Source organism: Leuciscus leuciscus (assembly GCF_965113295.1).
Source record: "Leuciscus leuciscus genome assembly, chromosome: 6".
Lineage (NCBI taxonomy): Eukaryota > Metazoa > Chordata > Actinopteri > Cypriniformes > Leuciscidae > Leuciscus > Leuciscus leuciscus.
Window position 1 is genome coordinate 29,454,257 of NC_138730.1, and position 23,764 is coordinate 29,478,020.

Consider the following 23,764-nt stretch of genomic DNA (forward strand, 5'->3'; position numbering starts at 1 on the left):
ATCTGTCACTTTCAAGAATACAGTGTTTCAAACACAAACTCACTTACTGACCACATTAAAATGAGAAACTCTGCAGCACTTCTGAATACAGCGCACAGAAGTACACTGCTAATTTCTGTTTGCTTATGCAGAGGACATATTTACCCTCATTACCATTCAGGGCTCTTTCCCATCCACTTAATGACATTCAGCTGGTCCCGCAGGTATGCAGGCCATGGAGAGGTGCAGTCAGCACAAACCGGACTCATGCTGACTGAGGCATTAAGCAACAGTTCAAAGCCTCATAGCCTTTGCTCAATCCCCTCTCAAAGCCCACCTAAGGCCAATTAGACAGTAAGGAAAGAACCACAACAGACGTGCCAGTGGTATGAACATGCAATGCTGCTGAGTCTGCATCTGGGTAATATATCCTCACTGATTTCTAGTACTTTTACACAAGTTCCCTGTCAGAATGAATTGTGTCAATAAAGTCTGTCATCAGCCTTGGAGAGAGCGTTGGATAATGCAGGGTATATTTTATGTTTTGTGTGCTTCATCAGTTCCCTTTTTTGCTGAGGGACTTTCTAAGAGTGTAGTGCACTTGCAGTTTATGCATATTTCAACATGTTCACTGTCTGCATGTGCGAGTAGTCATTAATGTTACTGTGCTGGCATGCCAAGCTCTTTTAAAACAGTCATCAAGTGCACTCACTTTTCATTTGCCTCAGGGATCTTTTGGCCAAATGCTGTGATTTAAATCATGGTTTTACAATTAATTAAATTTCCACAATAATTCCACAAAGACATTTTTTTTACTGTCTACAGCAGGCCTATATATTGAAGCGCAAAAATGTATACTTATGTAACTTGGCATGCAAGTTTATATTGTGAATGACTTACTTATTTACCCTCAGGAGATATCTTCTTTTTTTTTTCAAAGTTGTCTTTTCCGGTTTTCTTGCTCGCTTTTTAAAGCCTGACATTGCGTAACACATTATCTTTACATGTGTTGATTCTGCAGGTGCATATTTCAAATAACATTAACAATTCAATACTTTCATTTTTGTCATAAGAGATGTACCAATATATCATATCAGGTGACTTTTATATAAATCACACAGTGTGCAACATGAATTTAGTATCTTTTTTTTTTAAATGCAAATTTTTGAATGCATATATTGCTATATGAGAGCCGTATACTGATGTTACAGTATGTTTTTAATGCATACTCCAAGAAGATTTGAAAAACACCAATGTTTTATTTCAAGTCATTTATTTTTTATTGAAATAATGAAGCATAAAATGCTGAGGAGAAAGACATTGTTTTCATCAAAGTGGTTGAAGCTACATTAAATATATATAAAAGGGATTTGATAACAAAACTAAAGAAATGTAACATACAGATTTAAGTATCAGTTGAAGTCATATTTACGTACCCTAATCCTACACTATTTAATACATAAATACATACTATTATCAATAACAAAACCCTCAAATCTATTGATTTGTTTCCCAGCATCACATTTCAGGAAAAAAAATGTAATGTTAATCTATAGTTTCTAAAACATCAGTGTAAAAATTATTCTTGAGTGACCCTGAATTTCTTCTTTTGCATAGACCTAAACTTGTGCTAAATTTGTATAAGCATGATTTAATTTGTAAATTCTGCTCCATTTTTTCTTCTCATTTCTTGTAGCCACCCATATATCCTCTCAGGAAGTCCTCGAATCGTGGAACTGGATACTCAGGAGCCACATGTTCAGGGAGAGGGTTGCCGTGACCTTGTTCTTGCTGGGCCGGCTCATCTTTGTGTTCTTTACTTGTGGATTCTGCCCTGCGCAGGCGGCAGTTGTAATCGATTTCTGGGTCACAGTCCGGATGGGGCTCAATGACGCCATCTTTGACCGTCTTCGCTGCCTCTGCTTGAGTGGACGGAGGAGCTGCAAACCTCCCACAGTTGGGGTCGTACGGGTGGCAAAATGGTTTAGAACTGGCAGCACTGGCCCTCAGCTCCTGGTTTTCCACCGGGGTGCAGTCTTTATCGTAGAACATGTAGCAGTCATAACCTTCCTTGGTCTTCCCACGGACGCCCAGATGGTGACGGGTCTGCAACTCTGGGAGAACTGGAGGGGGTTTCCTGAGAGCAGCGGCTCCACCCATCAGACAGTATGGATCATAGCGAGGGTCGCAGGCCAGATTGAGAGGCGCAGGCTCATCTCTTGGAGCATACTCCAAGGCGGGCTTACTGAGTCCAGTTAGCTTGGCAGCTGTAAGGGGGTTGCAGCCCTCTTCAAACAAAGGATTGCAAAACTTCTCTTTTGGGGTTTCTGAATTCTCTGCAGTTTGGGCTGCAGGTGCAACTACATTGGTGACGCAAAGGGGGTCAGTGGCGGGGTTACAGGAGGGGTACAGGTGATACAAACCTGAGGGTGACCTGGCCACCAGCTTGGGCTTGCAGTAAGGATCTTTGGTAGGATCACATCCAAGGTGAGCGTATGAGGGCAGAGGGCCGATCGAGGGCCTGTAGCCATAAGCAGCACGCAGGTGGTACTGCAGACACTCAGTGTCCGAAGGGTTGCAGATACGCAACAGCTCTGCTCTTTGCTCAGCCGGCAGGAAAGGCTCCAGGACCGGAGCGTAGTAGTAGTGAGCCGGTGGGTTTTTCAGAGGCAGAGGGAGTAGATGGGACAGAATCGGAGCAGGGACCTTCACTGGAGCGGGTGAAGGCTCTTCTTCTGCAGCTTTTGGTCTAACAGCATAGAGGCAGTATGGGTCGAGGTAAGGGTTGCACACCGTCACAGAAGCTTGCCTCACAGGAACAGGCATGACAATCTTGGCTTTGGGTTTGCTGGTGGATTCTGCAATGCAGTCTGGGTCGTCGGATTTGGCACAGGCTTTGTAAATTTCGCTCAGGTGCGTGAGGTAATGGTTGTAAGAGCGGCCCTCTTCTACTCTGTGTTTGTTTTGCAGGTAAACTAGGTACATGCGATCCATGTCCTCTACCTTTAGAGGTAATCACACAGAAACAAGATTGGGCATATTGACTTATTTAAAAGAAATATATTCCATAAAGTCTCAAAAAAGACTGTGACCATGACTTATAATCTCTGCTTTTGTTACTCACTCCCTCCTGGTTGTTGGTCTCCATGAAGTATTTATACCAGCCCCAGAAATCAGGCAGGCTTCTGTAATAGGCAACATTCCTCCTGTTGCGGACCAGCTTCTTCAGTGATGACATGCTGTCTGTCTTCACCTCAGAAACGCCCTCTATAATTGAACCAACACATGACAAAAGCAAGTTTCAACATATAGACATCTCAATATAATGTATATTGTTTTGTGTGTGTTGTGAAGTTTTTTGTAAATGAAAGGGGTTTTTATGTATGTATACCTATTTTGAATTATAGATTATACTTTTATGGGTGCTTCATTTTTAGGCAAAACTAATGTTGGTTTTACGTAATGGCACGATATAAACTTAAACTACCAGTTAAAAGTTTACACACTTCACTAAATGTACTTTTTCTCATGGTTTTAAAACATTTTTATCAAAAGTCTTAAACACATTAACACTAAAGGCTTAAACACAGAATTTAAATTGCACCAACAAACGTATTTCTTCATACACTACCATTCAAAAGTTTGGGGTTAGTAAGACATTTTAATGTTTTTGAAAGTTTATAAAAATACAGTAAAAACGTTAATATTCTATTTTAATCAAATTTTTTCAGCATCATTACTTCAGTCTTTAGTGTCACACGATCCTTCAGAAATGATTTTAATATGCTGATTTGGTGCTAAAGAATCCTTTCTTATTATTATAGTTATATTCTGATTAATATTTTTGTGGCTGATGTCTCACTCTTTTTTCAGGAATCTTTAAAGTTTAGCATTATTACATTATTTTTAATATATATATAAAAAAAAGTTAATATATTTTCAGTCTTTACTGTAATGTTGATTAATTTAATGTGTCCTTGCTTGGTAAAAATATTAATTTCTTAAAAAAATTATACTGACCCCAAACTTTTGAACGGTAGTGTAAAATAAGAGTATTATGCTATAGAGAATATTATATTTTACATATAAGATAGTTTAGATTCATATATATAAGACATGTATATACAGACATAAGTCTGGACTTAATTCCCATAATTCCCATAATTCCATTTTTGTTATTTTATAGTTTTGATGACTTCACTATTAATTTAAAATATGAAAAACACCTTTTAACTCGCAGTGTACAGGATGAGAAGTATTAATGTGAAAGAGAGGAAAATTAATTGTGGTGATTGGATTGCAATCCTTGGATTATTTGCTTTGCCATACATGACGAATCCATAACTATGATGTGGTAACATTTCTAAATGAATAACTTTAAATGATATATTTAGAAGAAGGATGTTCTAATTTAGAGCCAAGATGAAGAGAAGCTATATATGAAACAATGAACCACTGCATATTTAAGTGTGCAAACTTAATGATTCATGTTTAATGGCTTTATCTCACTGGAGTATTGATATCGCTGCCATTTACAACACAGCTGATAAATAAAAAAACTCACCGTCTTTATTGCGCCCTACAGGACCAGCATTCAGAAAGTCTGTCACACATTGCAAAAGAAAAGAAAAAACAGAATTGAACTGTTATGAAACAAATGTCACACCTCTGAAAATAAGGAAAATGCCAACCGAGAACTGACTAATATGCTCCCGCAGGTGCACAGCAGGCACTTTTCCCGTCAGCGAAGGATTTGTCTTATTCTAGTGATTACTGCTCTGGCTTGGCTCTCTGAGAGCACTAAGTGCTTTAAAATGGGGCTTAAACTTCCGGGACCCCCTGCATGTGTACCTGTTAAACTACAAAGAGATTGGGGAACCAGCCCAGAGGCTGCTGTTATAATTACCACTGCTGTAAAATAAAATGAAGGATGTAAAATGTTCTGTACGTGCAACATTATTTGTGGCATATATCTGCACCTCCAGTTGGTCTCTTCAGATGTTTATAGCTCATGGAAAAAAGTACAGTTGGCTGATAATTGCAAGGCCAGCCTTTTCCTCTATGGAAACTGTTTGTCTTCACAAAAGTGTTTACAAAAAGAGTAAGAATACACAATTCTCATTTGTTTTCTTAGAAATTATGTTTGTAAAATACGTTTCTGCAGTTACAGTAACCTAATGTGTTTTGTTTCAGAGCTTTCTAATTCATTTGGTTCATGCTTTCTAATGCTACACTGATTTACGTTTTGACATTATTATGTGAGACGTGAGCTGAAATTGAATTGTGCAAAATATTAAGGATAACAGACTATTTTATTTTGATCAAAATGGATTCCCACCTGACATAAAGACAGTTGCAAGAGCCATTCCACAGATCATTACAGATAGCGTAAGTCTGGCCATTTTTCTTGATTATTGAGTCCTGAAAACAAAAATTATCACTTGAGACATTCCAATATTCAAAACAGAGCTTGACATTGGTTTTTCAATAGTTTATTCTTAAATGATATTGAACTTTTAACTATTTTAACTTTTAAACCACGCATGATTTCTTTAATACGACCAGATATAATTATTTTAAATATAAATCTTTATATTAATGCAACACATGTTGAATAATAAAACAGATATGACAATCCATAGGAGATACTCCAGCAAAACATCTAAGTAAAATGTAATTTCAGTGGTCTTAACTCGACCTAACATTAATTTAATAAGAGTATTTTGGAAACTCTCACTATCAGCCAACTGTATGAGAAAAAGGAACTTGTCAAAAGCATTTACCTGTTCCAGAAGAAATGTTTGAAAATACTCATAAGTTGCTGGTGGGCTCTGAAGGGGCGGACTGAGCTCTTCACACAAACCCCTGCACTCCCCTTCAAACCCTCGGTGGTGGATGGCAACGTTTTTAAGGAGCTCCATGATCATTAAAAACAAAAAGGTATGTCATATGTCAGGAGCTTGCTGTTAGCCTTATTGGGATTGGCTCTTGCAAAATCAGCTCATTGACCAATGAGAGTCCTGTAATTAGGAAGAAAAACAGCAAGATCCAGCTTGGAAGAAAGAGCCGGAGGGATGCAGAAATAATCAAAGATATACCTTTTTTACTGACATGTAAAAAAAAAAAAAAAAAGAGGAAAAAAAAGACCTGAACCTAAAAAAAATTCCCATTCTGCCATATACATAACCAGTTCATGTAGATAATTTAACATAGGTCAGTTTATATTTATGTGGTAACATCTAAATTAGTTTTGTTCTTGGCAAAAATATTATTTAATATGACTAACTTGTTCAAAAATACATTTTGTGGACCAGAAATCGGCAGAATATGCAAATTCTACTAAATTGGTTTTATGTGTTTTGTTTTATTTTGTAGTGCATTACAATGAGAATCGATTATAAGACATGTTTGTCACATTAGTAATTTTGTCACCATAAAATTTTGACAAAGTCAGCACACTATTGCAAAAATATGTACCGGTGAGTTTAGTAGAAGAATTTCTTCTGAACATACATTAATTATTTTTTTGCATTTTTTAGTAGAACCGTGTATACAATATTGTTAAAACACCTGCATCATCTTTCTCATTCAAGCGGAATGAAGACTTCTAAAGTAGATATTCATGGTGAAGTAGAAACTGTGTAATGTAAGCTATTAAAAACCAGACCATTGCTGTTAAACAAAAAAAAAAACTCTTCCCAACAAGCAGATTCCTGTCAGCAGCTTTTTGAAGGTGTTATCTGGCAGTTTCTTCACACTCACTAAAGATTCCACAGGAAAAGCTGGAAGTGTTGACCACTGTCATAAGGAACCAATGGCAACTGAAGGCCAGAAGGTTAAAGAAAGCTATAAAAGATCAGAGATTACTGCTTTTTATGACCAGAACATCATAGATCAGAATGATGGCCTGTCCAATATCATTTCATCAGGTGATTCTTTCAATACAACACAAAAATGTATAGTTGAAGCTACTGTATGTATGTGGCTGCTTTTGACTCAGAAATGACAACTCTGTATAATATATTGTATGCGATTGAATGTTGAATGGTGTCCACTAAGATCCATTTATCATGATGAAGGGACAGCCGGATCAGCACGTCCAGTTACACATATATAATTACACTTCAGGCTCACTGCAAACAGGTGTTTTACATAGCACATAAACCTGCAATCCAACCTGGAAGCAGCTGAGCACACAAACATGATATGGCCTCATAATTTCAACATACCACATGTAGAAGAATGCGACGTTCCCTCCGAATTTTAGAACAGCTGGCGCCAGAGAAAACTTTAAAATCACTTAAAAAAAAATTGCCGTTTGCTGTCATTATCTACAGAAAATATTGAACATCAAATCATCTACCAGCTGGATTTTACAAACTTTAGTGAAATAAGTTTTTCTGACAGGACGAGTGTGGCATGCAAGGTAGGTCAATGTGATAAAAGTCTGAGTTGTTGTTTTTGTATTTATTTTTCTCTCAATTCACCTGCATGTCTCTGTAGAGTTTTACAAGACTTGAGACAAGCCAGTTTTCACTTCTTCCAAGGTAACCTCCTTTCCCTCCACACATAATGGCTCCCAAAAGCATTTAGCTACACAAATCACTCCTAAAAATGCACAGTGTCATTGCATTACATAGTACAATATCAAACCAAAAAGCATTTATTAAAAAAAAAAGAAAAACATATCACAAACACTCTTTTCAAGCTCAATTTCACATGCTAAAACAATAGATATCTTGTTCAAAACAGTGGGCAGTTTCTGGTTGTCAAACACATAGTCAATGTGAGGAAATGCATGTTGTTTCTCTGACTGAGATGTAGCCATAATATGTAAAATAACTATATTTCTGCCTTGCATTTCACAAGCCAGCATTTAATGGAAAACTAAAGACCTTTCTCAAAAGAATTCAGGCTTGTTTTCATGAAAAAATAAAGAAAAGAAAAGATACAAATAGCCAGAAATTATATGTATGGCACCATATAATTTACATGCCAGAAATGTGTCATGTATAATTTAATATTGTAAACCACTTGTGGAAATTTCATTGGATCCTGCTATACTTATCGATTTAAATCGATTCATTTAATCTGTTTGTGCAACATAACTGTATTGAGATATTGTGTTAAGAAAAGTACTAGGCCTGTCTGTGCAGTCAGTCTTTTGTTATGTTTCTCTTTCTCACATTGAGAATAAATTAATGTGTGTAGGGACTTTTTGTGGCTTGTTTGATTATTATTTTGGCCCTAAGACACAAATCACACCACATTAAGCTACTCACTTCATAAAGAAATGCAGTGGTAATAAAAACATCTCCTGCTGGGCCTGAACCTTTAAAGGACCACCAGACGCAAAATTATGGAAGAGGTTCTTTTTAATCGTTTCAGTATGTTTAGCTATAACCTATACAGTCACTCATATTGCATTCAGTTAGACACTGTGTTAGTTTACTCTAAATCATGAATGCAATTGAAAACATTGGTGTTGTTCATTTTATTAACTTCAATCATGAAATGCTTTCATTTTGTGCTGTTCGTAGCGTGTACAGCTCATTATAAAATCCAAAATAGTGATGTTAGTTACCAAGCATAAATCATTGAAACATTATTTTGTTCTGCTGACTTGAGGAAAGGGTGATGGGTGATGTATGGATGGCGTGCTTTACAGGTGGAGTATGAGTAAATCACCTGGTGTCAGATTTATGAGGAGGACCGTGCCTCCCCTTTACCTGGTAAACCTGCAAACAGTGAAAATACCAGAGAGAATACATTTATTATCTGGTTAATCATGCATTTGGTGACCATAACCAATACAATGAGTTACAAAAGTCTGAGCTCATTAGTGTTTATTATTGTAATTTAATTCATATAATAGTTTTTCCAAAAATATATATATGAAGGGGGAAAAGTTCCAGATTTTTAATGTGAAATTCGCACCCCTTTGTATATGTTTTTGACTCAATTTAGAATCACTTCAGATATTTTTCATTCCACCAATATCTATTTCATTCCATTATCAGAGAAAAAAAAAGAGAGAAACCACTATCTTTGAATCATATGGTTTTAATTACATTCTTGAGATTGTTTATATCTATATTTTGATTATTCTCCTCCGCTCTGACAGACAAAATTGCACAGGCATATAAGGCGATCATATGTGCGTGGCAGCAATCTAGTAGAGATATATAGGAATAAATAATATATTTAAATTTTAAAAAATGATTAGAGTAATTTTTGGATAGCAGTCATAGTGAGTGGCTAGAAATTCATATTCAGCTACGTTATTATAGAAAGCGGTTGATACATCTCAAAACAAAATTCATAATACATCAGTAGTTTGTTAGAAACACTAAATTTAGATACACACCAAGCACCACACTGTGAACAGAAACAGTCTTGGTTATATGTGTCTCCGTACTTACATTGATGAAAAGGCAATTATGAATAATGGGCAAATTGACAAAAGACAACGTTCTTTTCAGCAAATAATGCAAATAATGATCCTCAAAGAGACAATTTGATTTATATGATTGACTAAAAGTGCAATTGTCTTCTCTCAACATTGTTCTTAGGGATTAAATACATGTCCCATGTTACTTTTGACTGAAAACTGATGTTAAGGTTCTTTGTGTATATTAAAGAGACAGAAGAAGATATTTTGAAGAATGTTTCAATTGATTTTATCTATAAAATGAAAGTCAACGGGGTCCAAAACAATATTAAACACCACTGATGACAGAATATAAATTTTTAGGTAAACCATCTCTTTAAGCACTATTTGATGAATATTTATATGAATATAAAACATAATCTGTTCAACTTTGATGACTGTGCTCTAGTGCCTAGTTGGTTCACTCTAAAAAAAGGTGCAAATCGAAACAAACATGACTATCCATGCAAAGGATTACACTAAGACCACCGGCTTTTCAAAAATCCTTCATAAAAAAAAAATACAATAAAAAAAGAATATTAGAAAACAAAAGATTTCAAATAAAAAAAAACATGTTCACCACATGTGTACTTCACTTGAAGGTGTTTCTGTCATATAAGGGCTGTCCTGATTGTCAGTTAGTGGGAGGCCCTTTCTTTTTGGCCATGAAGCTTTTTAAGTTGAATAGAGAAAAAATATTTGGCAGCAAAATATGGAGTATCCTGCATCTGCCAGCCTTTTAACAGCTAAACTAATGACATTACTCTGGTCCTTAACCCTCTGGTCATTGGCGGGTTGGAAGTTGACAGGAAACATTATGAAAATAATTTCCTCAAATGACCAACTGAGATGGAGCAACGCCAAAACCAGCCACTATCGCATTCCCGTGAAATACACAATTAGCCTCCCTTCCAAAGATTGACTTTGTTTTTATAGCAACACAACTGAATCACGCCAACAAAGTTAAACAATGGAATACCTTCATCACTCTGGACCTTGCCCTGTAAACCCGACATATATCCTCCCACCCACATCCCATCACAGAGGGAAGCGGACGCCCCTCTGAATAAGATCAGTGGCGCCCCAGTAGTTTGGACAGTAAGCCTGAAGAAGGTTGGCTAGGTTTAGACAGATCTGCACGGCTCGCCCGGTCCAGCCCCAGCTCGCCTTCCAGCTGTTCCAACTCTGATTGGTCCAACAACTCAAAGTCCTCTGCCTCACTGTCTGACTCTTCCTCCAGGGCCTGGACCAGCGCAGGCGCTACCGCCGCCTCCAGGCGTTCCTGCATGGCTGCGGTGACAGCTGCCGTAATTACGTCTCCAGCCAACCTCTGCACAACCTCCAGGGCCTGGACCACAGGTTCCTCCTCTGACCGTGTGGACCCGACCCTGCTGGGATGGGCTGGAGGGGTGGGCATTCCAATGCTCAGGTCTTCATCGTCCTCTCCGTTTGTCACCAAGCCATTGTCCAGGGAGGGAAACTCTGGTAGTCCACCGGCGAAGACTTCCTCGTCACTTCGCGGGTCTGAGTCTGTATGAAATACAGCAAATAAATAATAGAGAAAACAATCACATTTTTAAAAACTGAATGCTGAAATTGAAATTTGCATGTATTCACTGGAACATAATTTGTCGAATATCCAATATTCAATGTCTCGAAAACTCAATAAGAGTTCAATTTGATAGTTAAAATAGTTAATAGTTAAAAATTCTATCAAATTGTTATAGACATGTAATTTCATTAGAACAGTATAATAGATAATACTTAAAGACCACCTATAACACATGAAGAATGACTTTCTAAACTAGAGGTCTGGCATACATTTTATTAATAATTATTTATTACTAATTTAATGAGGTAAAATAACTGTCTTTATTTTATTATATTTTTAAATATAATGTATAATTTTTTCAGAAAACAGAAGCAGAGAGTGCTACACGGGTGTCTTTAGCCACTGGTGGTCATTGGATGAACTGGAGGTAAACATCAAATTATGACGACGAAATTATGTAGACGAAATACGAAATACCTTTTATGAACTTGGCTAAATCATTAAAACCAGTTAAAAGTAGATCTACGCGTTTCGGCAACACGGCCTTCTTCCGGACCTGTTTTTAAGACAAATGTCTTGAAATGCATAATCTGAACACTGTTTTGAGGTGTAGTAACCGTAGTATAAGCGGAATAATTAACCGTTTAATTGTTGAAAAATAATGCACATCTGAGGTGTAACGGCCACTACGCTTCACGCCGCATCACCTTTGATGTGCATTATTTTTCTAATAATTTGACGGCCCGTAGGCAATTATTCCTTACTTCATACATTTCTGTAAAAGATAAGAGAGCTTACCCTCAGAGTTCTCTGTCTGAGGTGTGTTTCCCTCTGAAAGGTTGAAAGTGCCATTGTCTGTCCACGTTACTTCAGAGACCTCTGTGTCAGATATAGACAGCTCTTTGCACACAGTGGAGTCCATCTGTAATAGATCTCTCAATATCAGCTCACACATAAACAGGAAATGGACATAGTTATGTATAACATATTATTGCCATATCATGAAACCCTCCGAGTTTTCAGTGGTACATGATAAGCATGGGTGTGACAGTGCACTGACCTTGGGGAAAAGTGCGGACAGATCTGCTTCAATGCTTTCTCTCTCGGCTTGTGACTGGAGTATCCTTTTCTCTGGAGCAGGGAAGTAATATGAATAATGCAATTCATAAATGACTTTAAATTAGTGCTGACAAATCGATTAATCACAATTAATCACATAAAAGTTTGTAAATATACTATATATATATTTTTTTATTTTTATTATTATTATTTTTATTATTTTTTTTTTTTTATTGTACACACAGCACCCCAACAGAATTGTTGACATTTTTGCACATTGATTAAAAAAGAAAAACTGAAATATCACATGGTCCTAAGTATTCAGACCTTTTGCTCAGTATTTATTAGAAGCACCCTTTTGATCTAATACAGCCATGAGTCTTTTTGGGAAAGATGCAACAAGTTTTTCACACCTGGATTTGGGTATCCTCTGCCATTCCTCCCTGCAGATCCTCTCCAGTTCTGTCAGGTTGGATGGTAAACGTTGGTGGACAGCCATTTTCAGGTCTCTCCAGAGATGCTCAATTGGGTTTAAGTCAGGGCTCTGGCTGGGCCATTCAAGTCACAGAGTTGTTGTGAAGCCATTCCTTCGTGATTTTAGCTGTGTGCTTACGGTCATTGTCTTGTTGGAAGGTGAACCTTCGGCCCAGTCTGAGGTCCAGAGCACTCTGGAGAAGGTTTTCGTCCAGGATATCCCTGTACTTGGCCGCATTCATCTTTCCCTTGATTGCAACCAGTCGTCCTGTCCCTGCAGCTAAAAAAAACACCCCCACAGCATGATGCTGCCACCACCATGCTTCACTGTTGAGACTGTATTGGACAGGTGATGAGCAGTGCCTGGTTTTCTCCACACATACCGCTTAGAATTAAGGCCAAAAAGTTCTATCTTGGTCTCATCAGACCAGAGAATCTTATTTATCACCATCTTGGAGTCCTTCAGGTGTTCTTTCATGTGTCTTGCACTGAGGAGAGGCTTCCGTCGGGCCACTCTACCATAAAGCCCCGACTGGTGGATGGCTGCAGTGATGGTTGACTTACTACAACTTTCTCTCATCTCCCGACTGCATCTCTGGAGCTCAGCCACAGTGATCTTTGGGTTCTTCTTTACCTCTCTCACCAAGGCTCTTCTCCCCGATAGCTCAGTTTGGCCGGACGGCCAGCTCTAGGAAGGGTTCTGGTCGTCCCAAATTGCTTCCATTTAAGGATTATGGAGGCCACTGTGCTCTTAGGAACCTTAAGTGCAGCAGACATTTTTTTGTAACCTTGGCCAGATCTGTGACTTGCCACAATTCTGTCTCTGAGCTCTTCAGGCAGTTCCTTTGACCTCATGATTCTCATTTGCTCTGACATGCACTGTGAGCTGTAATGTCTTATATAGACAGGTGTGTGGCTTTCCTAATCAAGTCCAATCAGTATAATCAAACACAGCTGGACTCAAATGAAGGTGTAGAACCATCTCAAGGATGATCAGAAGAAATGGACAGCACCTGAGTTAAACATATGAGTGTCACAGCAAAGGGTCTGAATACTTAGGACCATGTGATATTTCAGTTTTTCTTTTTTAATAAATGTGCAAAAATGTCAACAATTCTGTGTTTTTCTGTCAATATGGGGTGCTGTGTGTACAATAATGAGGAAAAAAAAAGAACTTAAATGATTTTAGCAAATGGCTGCAATATAACAAAGAGTGAAAAATGTAAGGGGGTCTGAATACTTTCCGTACCCACTGTATATATATATATGTGTGTGTGTGTGTGTGTGTGTGTGTGTGTGTGTGTGTGTGTGTGTGTGTGTGTGTGTGTGTGTGTGTGTGTGTGTGTGTGTGTGTGTGTGTGTGTGTGTGTATATATTGATGTATATAATCAATTTGACAGCATTACTGAAATATTTCATTTAAACAGAAAAGAATCAATAAAATACTTCAGTGTAGTTGAAAAAAATATATATTGTGCTATGTTTTATGTTTATTAGTGTAACGCTCTGTTAGCTTAGCAACATGCTAATGCCAAACTCCATTGAACTCAATTATAACAAGTGCTATATTTGTGGTGCAAGGAGATGCTCCAAATCGGTTACTTATGAGTTTCCATGCAGCGTTATATTAGTATTATTTAAATACTATTATAGTATTTGTATAGTATTATGAGTTTTTGTTAAATATTTATATGTAGCTTTAATTTGTTTTTATTTCAGTTTAAGGATTAATGATTTTAGAACTTCAACTTATTTTATTTCAGTTAGTTGTCAAGGGAACATTACCAATTTTATGATCAACTTATCAAGTTTTTTTAAAGATTTTAATCTAATATTTCAACCCGTTCTCATACCCAAAACGTCACTTTTTCGTCACTTTCAACCATGCTTCAATATCCGACGCACAAAGCACCCTTTAGCGTCCATATGAGACGCATAACCCTACCACATACCTAAACCTACCCATAACCGAAGCGTCACATATGGACGCTAAAGGGTGCTTTGTGCGTCGGATATTGAAGCATGGTTGAAAGTGACGAAAAAGTGACGATTTGGGGTGAGAATGTGTTGAATATTTATATTTTGTTTCAGCTTTATTTAACAATAGTTAAAGGATTTTTAATAGCTTTTAATTTTAGTTACCAAAAACAGTTTCCATGAAGGTTAGGATACCGCCAACATGGCTCATAGGTTTTGAAACAGAGCTATAGCCTTTCTAGTATAATGTAAAATTCAGAAATGTAAAGACATTTTGTGTGTGAATGTATTTGAGACTAACCATGATTCTCCTTGATTTTCTTAAGAAACTCGCCCACTCCAAAGTCCAGTTTCTGCAGAACTGGTTCCAACCACATCCCAAACTCATGTGACGACATCAAAGGCCAGAGAAAAATGCCCAGCACTGCAGTAAACAGATGTACAAACTATTAATGTAGGTGTCACACTTACCAGTGTTTCTGAACCTGCTGACTGCTAGGAAGAAAGAGAAACCAGAGACTGAGTGAGAATGTCATCCTGGTTACATTACTAGGAATCCACTATCACATGACAAACGGACTGTTGGATGTTCTCCAGGTAAATGGAGGTTCTCGGGTGTTCTCGAGGTTCTCCGCTCTACTTAGCCATGACGCATGGTTACAATCACTTGACCATAAACTTAACTGAAAAGGTAGGACAAAAACTATTGGTTGTCTTTTTTGTGCATGTAGGCAGCTCTAACTTACCACTTACCTAAGATGTATGAAATAACAACCCCTGGAATGTAACGTCCAAGTATTGCCAGAAAAGTACACATACTGCACACCAGCAGACAGAACTGCAATGACACACAAATTCACAATGTCTCAGTTCACTGCAAATGGATAGACATGAAATAAGTATGGAAAGTTAATATAACCTGTGATGTGACATGCTATTCTACATGGAACACTACAAATATTAAAGTATTATTTAAAAAAAAAAAAAACACAGGTACAAAAACAGTAAAACAGGTACAAAAGCTGTCACTGAGGCCGTACCCTTTGTACCCAAAGAGTGCATATTAGTACCTAAATGGTACATTGTAACCTTTTTAAAGAGTATTGTCCCAGTGACAGCTTTTGTAAAAAAAAAAAATCTGAGTGTATTAAAAAATATAAATATTAAAATCAAATGAAATTTTATATTAAATCATAATATTATTATTTATTGATACTGATTAATATGAATTATTAATAATAATAATTTTAATCACTATAAGACCACTGTAACTAAGACCATTAAAATAAAGAAATTAAGACAAAATGGGGAAAATGTAGAAGAAACTGAGACTTGTTACATGATAAGATACAGTTTTCCTTATACATTTATACAATCTTGATGTGGGTGTAAAAAAGAATGTGTTATGCATCTACTCAAATCCATCCATACCTTGCCTGGATTCTGCTGCTTAAAAGAGGAAGTCTCCTCAATAAACAGCTTGAGGCTTGTCCAGAAGTCTGTGAATGGAGATTCTGATCCAGACTTGCCCTCCTGGACAGAATCAATGACCTCCCAGCTACAATTAAAAGACCAGTGACATAGATGATCATTAATGCTGAACCAAAAGTAAAGACTGACCTTTTCTGAAAAAGCACTTCATTCATTCATTCATTAAATAATTTAAACAATTTACATTTCTTTTCATTATCACTGCATTTTTGTTAAACATATATTCTGCAATATACATATACACAAATATATATATATTTGTAGTGGCCTCTCAACCTCTGAAACTATGTAATATGACATGCCTATACAGAATGTTTAAATCCATGTTTTGGAAGATGGTAATGATTAAATAATAATAATAATAATAAAGGTTAATTTAGACCTTAGTCCTTAAGGCTTAGTCATGTCAATCAGATGAAAAATGTGTGATGCTGCACAATCTGAACATATAAAGGTGACATAAATAAGCTACAGTTTTTCCACACTGATCAGATCACAGTCAATGTCTCAATTTTACAAAACCAGGTCTTTAATAAACAGATTACATTAGCTATTCAGTGCGTATGCTTTTGAAGACATAATCAGCACTATTGGAGTGAACGCTGCATGTGTGAAATAGTTCACAGTCTGAGTGATGATTGCAGACATGTACAAAAGGATAATTCTCACTTTTAACTACAATGGGTTCATGAGATATCTGAAATGTAGTCGACCTAAATAAAACCTGATTTATATAAGAGATAATTATTGCACATTGAAATGCTTTTCGATTTGAGGGTTCACCTTATGTTGCCATTCATAAATTCTGATTTTACATATTAATGGATAATAGGTCCTTAACTGACAGATTACATTAAAAAACATATCATTAATCACATAAAAATGACTATTTACACATTAATGATTCTTTGAGTCCGCTGGGGTCAAAGTTAAACTCTTTGATGACATTAAATCACATTTGACATTATATAGAAAGTTTACAGGTAGTTAGTTTAAATTCTTTAAAGCTAATAATAACAACATCTGGTAAAAAGTCTAGCAAATATTTCTTTGGTCAAACATTTGGCTTTCAATGAATTAGTATGACTTTTAGAACGGGGCATCTGAGAATTTCTTGGCACTAGATAAGCGTCTATTAACAGGCAGCCTGTTAATGCCTTTGATCTCTGGTTATGCGCCCTTACTCTTGTCCCCTCACAGCTGACGCTCTATATTTCCCATGACCAAAACAAACCAAACAACGCCACCTAGAGTAGGTAAATGTGTTGAAACTTTTTAAACTGATCGACCCCAAATGTTAGCAAAAATATGCTATAACCTAAGCAATTAGGCTGCCTCCTACAGATCAGCTCGAGCTATGTTTCCTCCAAAAGGTCATAAACCTGTCACCTCCAACATTGCAGAGACATGTTTCCCCACCGGAGGTTTCCTATTAAACAGGGCGCATGGGGTGCATGTGACTATGAGGCAACAGAGCTCACATTAGCATTTCACCATCGACCATGTGGCAGATACAGGCCAATGTGCCAGATAAAGTGCAGCTCAGGCTTGCCCAACCCAGACCAGAGTTGACGACTGGAGATCAATGAGGTCTAATACTCACATGACACTTGTAAAAGTGTGAAGACATTTCATAAGATAACAACTTTCGTTACATCTTTCGAGAAATCTGGTTGTTGACTGACGTCATGTGGTGTTTGATAGTTAACACTATTTGAAATCATACTGCATGGCATGTTTGCCACTGGTAAATATGTTGCTAAATAGGCTATTATTATGCGAAAACCAAAAAAGTTAACATTTGCTGTCTCAAGCGAGTCTTAAATCTTTTAAAACCAAAGAAAATGTGTAGAAAAGCCTCTAATGTCTCTGCAAATGCCAACAACAGGTGACTCTGGATTCTGAAAACCTAACTGCTGGACTAGCTGACTCCCATGCTAATTGCTAAAACAACACAGAAAGCTACTTGTCTGACACTCAAACAGGCCCGGTGACAGGGCACTAAAATAGCCCAAAACAAACAGCTGAAGAATGGCAGTTAAAATCCAGTGTCTCTTAATTTGTAAAATAAGGCCAGCAGATACACAGGCATTGCCAATTGCAGTATTTTAACAATCCTATTAGCCTGTCTGTGGGTCTGTCCACTTAAACCTCATCACACATGACTGACAGGTTCCATTGCTGTGGAATACCTCTGCAGTCCTTGTGACAATCAACATGAAATTCCCCCTAGCAAATGTTCCAAAACAAGGGTCACCATGGAGACCGCACGACCCCCTGATGCATCTGATACATGATGACTGACATTTATAAAAATTCAAGTGCAATATAAGTAAGATTAAAGCAAAGTTATTCAAAGACATGTATTACTTGATTAATATAACACTTTTTTTCCCTTTTTTTTTTAAGACAAGCTATACATTCAAGTTATCAGAGATATAAGACTAGCCACTTGAAGGTATAACACACATAACACTAATGCTTAGTATTCAAAGTTAACAACCACTCTGTCTAGCTTGTACCAGTTTCTTCAATACAGTTTTTAATTTTACCTCAGTGCTGATCCATGGTCTTCAGCAGTCATCTCAAAAGCTCTAGGTTTCAACATAAAAAGCCTTCAGAAGGTAAGTCAGAAGGTGAGTGTGTCAGTGATAAGTTCCAGAGTTCAGACAGAGTCACAAATGAAGTGTCTCATGAAGCCACACAAGCTAGTGTTTATGTTGATCAAGGCCTGAGCTTCACTATTTCAACCAGTCAGGTCTAAAAATACCAGAGTCACATAGCATTCCACAAGCAGGCATCATACAGACAACGCTGGGGCATGAACACACACACGTACAAACACTGCATATAATACCACCTTAATACCCCCTCTTCACAGAATGAGACCCTCTAAAGGGTATTTTGAATAACACTGAAAAATGATCTCCATACAGGTACTTGGGTATCATTTTACTGGAAAGCTACTTCTTGACGTCACAAAAATTATATGTTCTTCCCATTGATTTATGCTAATTTTATTTATGAATTAATGACATTGAAAATATAGCTACATTTTATGTAAATACTATATACTGGTATAAAATGATACAATTGATTCATTATTTATAATTTCCCACAAATATTCATTTGGGGCAGGCGGTCACACTTTTATTGTTTTATATGTTTTAAATGGTATAAAATGAAATTTTCACAAATTTCCATTTGGGGCAAGTTGTCATGTTTTTTTTCTTTCTATTATTCACATGTGTTTTGAAAGGTATAAAATGAATTAAATAAAATATTTATTGGCCAAATCTTTTTTTTTGTACATTTAACATTTCCACTCCCCTGTATACAGATAGTAACAGGCTTTTTTATTATTTATATCACTTCTATATTTATCATATTATTATTTGGTCATTTGACTGTGATGAAAGCAACGTGACTGGTCAGTTGGTCAGCGAACAGCTAATAACAGTAATGTAACCATCACTCAGTCTTCCTCCAATGGGCAGCTGAGTCTCTAACCACACCCTCTGTTATTTAGTATACTGTGATGTGATACGGCTGGTTAGGACATTCCCATTTCCTCCCAATAAGAATGGTGAGGAAATGCAAGAAAGGATTACCATCACTCCTGGGTACACAACTGGCTGTGTCATTCTACTCAACTTGCCACGCACAGGCACGCAAAAGTCTGAAACATAAACTCAAGTTTCACAACATGACATGCCTCCACTGGACAAAACAACCCACACTAGAGCATACGTCACAATACAAATAAACAAAGCTGAAGATGACAAATATTAATTGTGAATCTAGCAACAACAACAAAAAGTAACTAAATTCATATTACTAAACTTCTGTTGGAATATAAAAAGACTTTTCTTAAAGCTCTTAATGTGAAACTACACTAATCACACTTTAAATGTCATGTTAACGTCTATGAAAATACATCACTGTAAAAAAAAATATGTTCCCCCTAATTGCTGCCTCAAGTTTTTAAGTATAATCAAATTACCTGTCATTTCAACTCATTTAAAAAAAAATCTTGCCTAGTTGCATTACGTAATGAGTTTGTAATTGGTTAAGTTATTTTGATGAGTTAAAGTAATTGAAAAACATTTTGTCATGACATATTGATCATATCAATTCTTACAGAAATACATAAAGTAGAGCACAACATAAAGCTCTTTGATCCCATAGCTATTGGGGGGGGGGGTTTGGGCAGGGGGCAAAGAGGTCAGTGTGAAGATCCGGGTGAAGACAACTGTTGAAACAGGACTCAAATCAACAGCAGCCGGCAGAAATGAACAAGCTGAGGCAATCCAGCAGCTGTTGGTCAAGTACTCGAGGTTTTAATGAGGCCCGCCTCACATAAACACCACACTGACGATTACTGCACTGGCATCTCACCCGCTGGAGCACAATGGTGCCATTGCATTTGTTTTCACCATAAGCAAGCAAACAATGACAGAGCAAGTCCGGTCAGAGTACAGCATGGCGCAACCCGGATTAAAATAATGGAAAGCCGAAGGCCAATGATAAGCAGTATTGGATAAATTCATCAAGCCTTCCACTAATCCAATACTTTAACAAATTTAGGCTGACTTTTCAATGTTCTCATATGCAAAGATTTGATGAAAATATTGATTATAATGTTTGTTGACTTGGACACTCTTCAAACTAACTCATGGTATATGAAAAAGGTCAACAGTGTCGAGCGTTGCTACGTTTCGAGTGGGTCAGGAGTACTTTGTTAGATTTCTTAATTAGTCTTGATCACACAACAGCGCTGATATCACTAAGCTCACATGACAGGCTTTATGGATTGCTGTATGTCATCAATAATGCCAATAGGAGTCATAGGACACCCTCTAGTGGTTACAGGCTGGACTGTAGCTGATGAATGGGACATTTTTAAAACACCTTATACATGCACTCCGATTTGTGCATTTGTGCCATTTCAGATGCAAGGTAATAGTTTATTTAAAAATATGTACACTGCAGTTCAAAAGTTTAGGGTTAGTATTTAAAAAAAAGAGGTAACACTTTAACTAATGTTAACAAATGAAACCGTATTGTAATGTAATAATTAACATGAATTAACTATGATCAAAACATTTGTTACAGTATTTATTAATCTTTGTTAAAATTAGTTTAAAAAAATATTGTTTGTTCATGTTTGTTCACAATGCATTAACTAAGGTTAACAAATACAACTTTTGATTTTAATAAAGTATTAGTAAATGTTGAATGTTAACTAATGAAACCCTACTGTAAAGTGTTACCAAAAAATAAATTAATACTTATATTCAGGACACATTAAATTGATCAAAAGTTATTTATAATGTTACAAAATTAATTTAAAATAAAGGCTGTTCTTTTGAACATTCTGTTCAAAGAAATCATGTACATATTACACATCCTGAAAATGTGTATCCGGGTTTCCAGAAGAATATAAATATAACTGTTTTCAACATCGATCATAAAGTTCAGCTTTGCCTTTACAGAATTTTTTTTTTTTTTTTTTAATATATTAAAATAGAAAACAGCTATTTGAACTTCTCATAATATTTCACAATATTTCGGTTTTTACTGTATTTTTGAGCAAATAAATGCAGCCACGGTGAGTGTAGGAGACATCTTTCAAAAACATTCAAACACTTTGGTCAGAATTTGAAACTCGTTCTTTAGCTGCATGATTTAGGTGTGCATGCTCTAAATGTACCTGCTTGTCATACTCTTCCATAGAGCAGCTCCTATAAAGAGGAAAATAAACATCAGTCAAATTTTGCTTCCATTCTTATGAGTAAAGTGACACGTTAGAGCATTATGGGACGAAACAAACCCACACCTCTTGATCTGGAAAGAGCCACATCTCTCATTAGCTGTATCATCACTAAGAGAGCAACACACATGGAGATAAGGCTGAACACTCGACAGGGACTGAGGGAAACAAACCTGCATGGAAAACAGAAACAGAAACAGGTTTCCTATCTATAAACACATCCAGTGTTATAGTCAACAGATATCTATCACGTAGGCTATGTACAGTGCTTGCTTTTTAAGATAAATGCTGTGAGATTATCTAAATCTAATATCTGTCATCATACCTTTAACATTAAACAATTATAATGTTAATCGAACATTAAAACAATTAAAGTACACATGTTATTATTTATGTTTACAAGTTACCTCTTAAAAAATCATGTGCTTTGAGGGTGAAACTAATTCCAAAAGGAACACCAAATTACTACTTATACAGTCGTTAACCCAGATACACTATTTATCCACATTCCACAACAAGATTTCTTTAAATCTAATGTAAGCAATGTATCCATTGACAGCCTTTGTACATGCAGGGAAATGCAAATACAATTTTGAATTGAAATTTTAAAAGTTTTTCTTCAAATGTTTATTTATGTTATGCAAAGGAAACAATAGCACAAAAGATAGGCCTACAGAACTGTACGTATAGCAATGAAACTTAAGTAAAAATCATTGCAAACACAGATACAGAGAAACTGGTCAAGGGAGAATGCCTTAAGCAAAAACATTGTTAGGCCTGCTGATTTTATTCGATTAAATGCAGTGCATTGGAAAGCAATAAAGACTGACCCATATTAATTAATGCAATTGTTTTTTTAACTCCAACATCATGATGTCTCAAAAGAGAATATGTGAAATTTGCATTCTGCATTCTGCAAGTGATATAATAAAAATAGCCTGTGTGAATAAGGAAAATACGCTGCGTCATGTGTCTCACCAAAACGCTATATTTGTAGTTACGAAGAAAGCGGAAGTCCATAATGGTCTATTCCAGTTAATCAGCTTTGATATTCGACACGGATAATTGCCTGCAGGGTATCGGACTCTGGAAGGTTGCTCTTCCTCTTTCTCCGCCATCTCTCCTCCTCCACCTGAGTTGAGTGGTGTGGAAGCGCTCTTGCCCACCGGCTCCACCTCTGAAGCATCCGGGCTGTCGCATCCACCCTGATTAGCCATAGCAAACGAACGCGAGCCCGCTCCCCGCTCCTCACGCGCACTGCAAGCTGATATTTATTTTGTTGTTGTTTAGTCGCTGACGTCACTCAGAGGCAGCCCCGGATTTCTGTTGGGAACTCTTACGTCATCGTTAAATCAGCTGCGTGACTACCTGCTCTAGGTTGCCTATGCATCCGACTTATTGCTCGAAATAAAGCCAAATTAACGTTTTTCTTGATTTCATTCATATTACATGGAAATAATGCATTGTCTTCTTCTTCTTCTTCTTCTTCCGTCTAGTTCATCACCAGCCACCATTCTAAAGCTTTGAAAAATATTTCTTCTTTATAGCCTACCTGTGCAACTTTCCGGTCGAAAAATGAAAAATATTTATTCTAAAATATAAAATATGAATGAGCTCTATAAACTCTTTAACCACTAGGGCGCAGTGTACATTACTGTAAATTGCTTGTAGAAGGAGTTAGCCACTTACAGTGGAAATATAAAAATAATAATAATCTAAAAATAGCCTATAAAATGCTATAAAATTGTTATTATTAATGTCTAAAAGTTGTTTCTGCAGTTTAAAGTTGTGATGCTTTTTAGAGCGTACACTGTAAAAAAAAAGTTGCTGCCTTAAATCTTTAAGATGTTTAAGTCATTTCAACGAAACTTATTTTGACGAGTTAAAGCAATGTAAAAACACAGGTTGTCAACTTATTTTTTTTATTTTTTACTTATACTTAATCTGTCATTGGTTAAAAGTTAACATAACTGACAGCTGCTAACACTGATGACATTCATACAAGATTTTATCTTGGCTGTAAGGTGAG

At 36.6% G+C, this 23,764-nt stretch overlaps 2 protein-coding genes across 2 annotated transcripts; both read right to left on the bottom strand.

The window, feature by feature from the left end:
- Positions 1-1,297: 1,297 nt before the first annotated feature.
- On the bottom strand, positions 1,298-10,425 carry and2 (actinodin2; the record flags this gene model as incomplete). Its single annotated transcript, XM_082172149.1, has 4 exons — positions 1,298-2,978; positions 3,100-3,246; positions 4,544-4,582; positions 10,389-10,425. The coding sequence occupies 4 exons, from the start codon at positions 10,423-10,425 to the stop codon at positions 1,663-1,665; spliced, it is 1,539 nt and encodes a 512-aa protein (XP_082028275.1). The 3' UTR covers positions 1,298-1,662.
- retreg1 (reticulophagy regulator 1) lies at positions 8,337-23,041 on the bottom strand. Its single transcript, XM_082172692.1, has 9 exons — positions 22,714-23,041; positions 21,802-21,908; positions 21,676-21,706; positions 15,903-16,029; positions 15,225-15,309; positions 14,773-14,895; positions 12,022-12,092; positions 11,760-11,883; positions 8,337-10,939 (listed from the first exon to the last, which is right to left on the bottom strand). Exons 1-9 carry the CDS (start codon positions 22,950-22,952, stop codon positions 10,482-10,484), a joined length of 1,365 nt encoding a protein of 454 aa, XP_082028818.1. The 5' UTR covers positions 22,953-23,041; the 3' UTR covers positions 8,337-10,481.
- Positions 23,042-23,764: the final 723 nt, after the last annotated feature.

Excerpts from the sequence above, each read along its gene's own strand:
- retreg1 (XM_082172692.1), bottom strand. The coding sequence starts at position 22,952 with ATGGCTAATCAGGGTGGATGCGACAGCCCGGATGCTTCAGAGGTGGAG. Across the intron at positions 15,310-15,902 it reads AGCAGCAGAATCCAGGCAAG|TTCTGTCTGCTGGTGTGCAG; the intron begins GTATGGATGGAT and ends GTGTCATTGCAG. Across the intron at positions 14,896-15,224 it reads TGTTATTTCATACATCTTAG|TGCTGGGCATTTTTCTCTGG; the intron begins GTAAGTGGTAAG and ends TGTTTACTGCAG.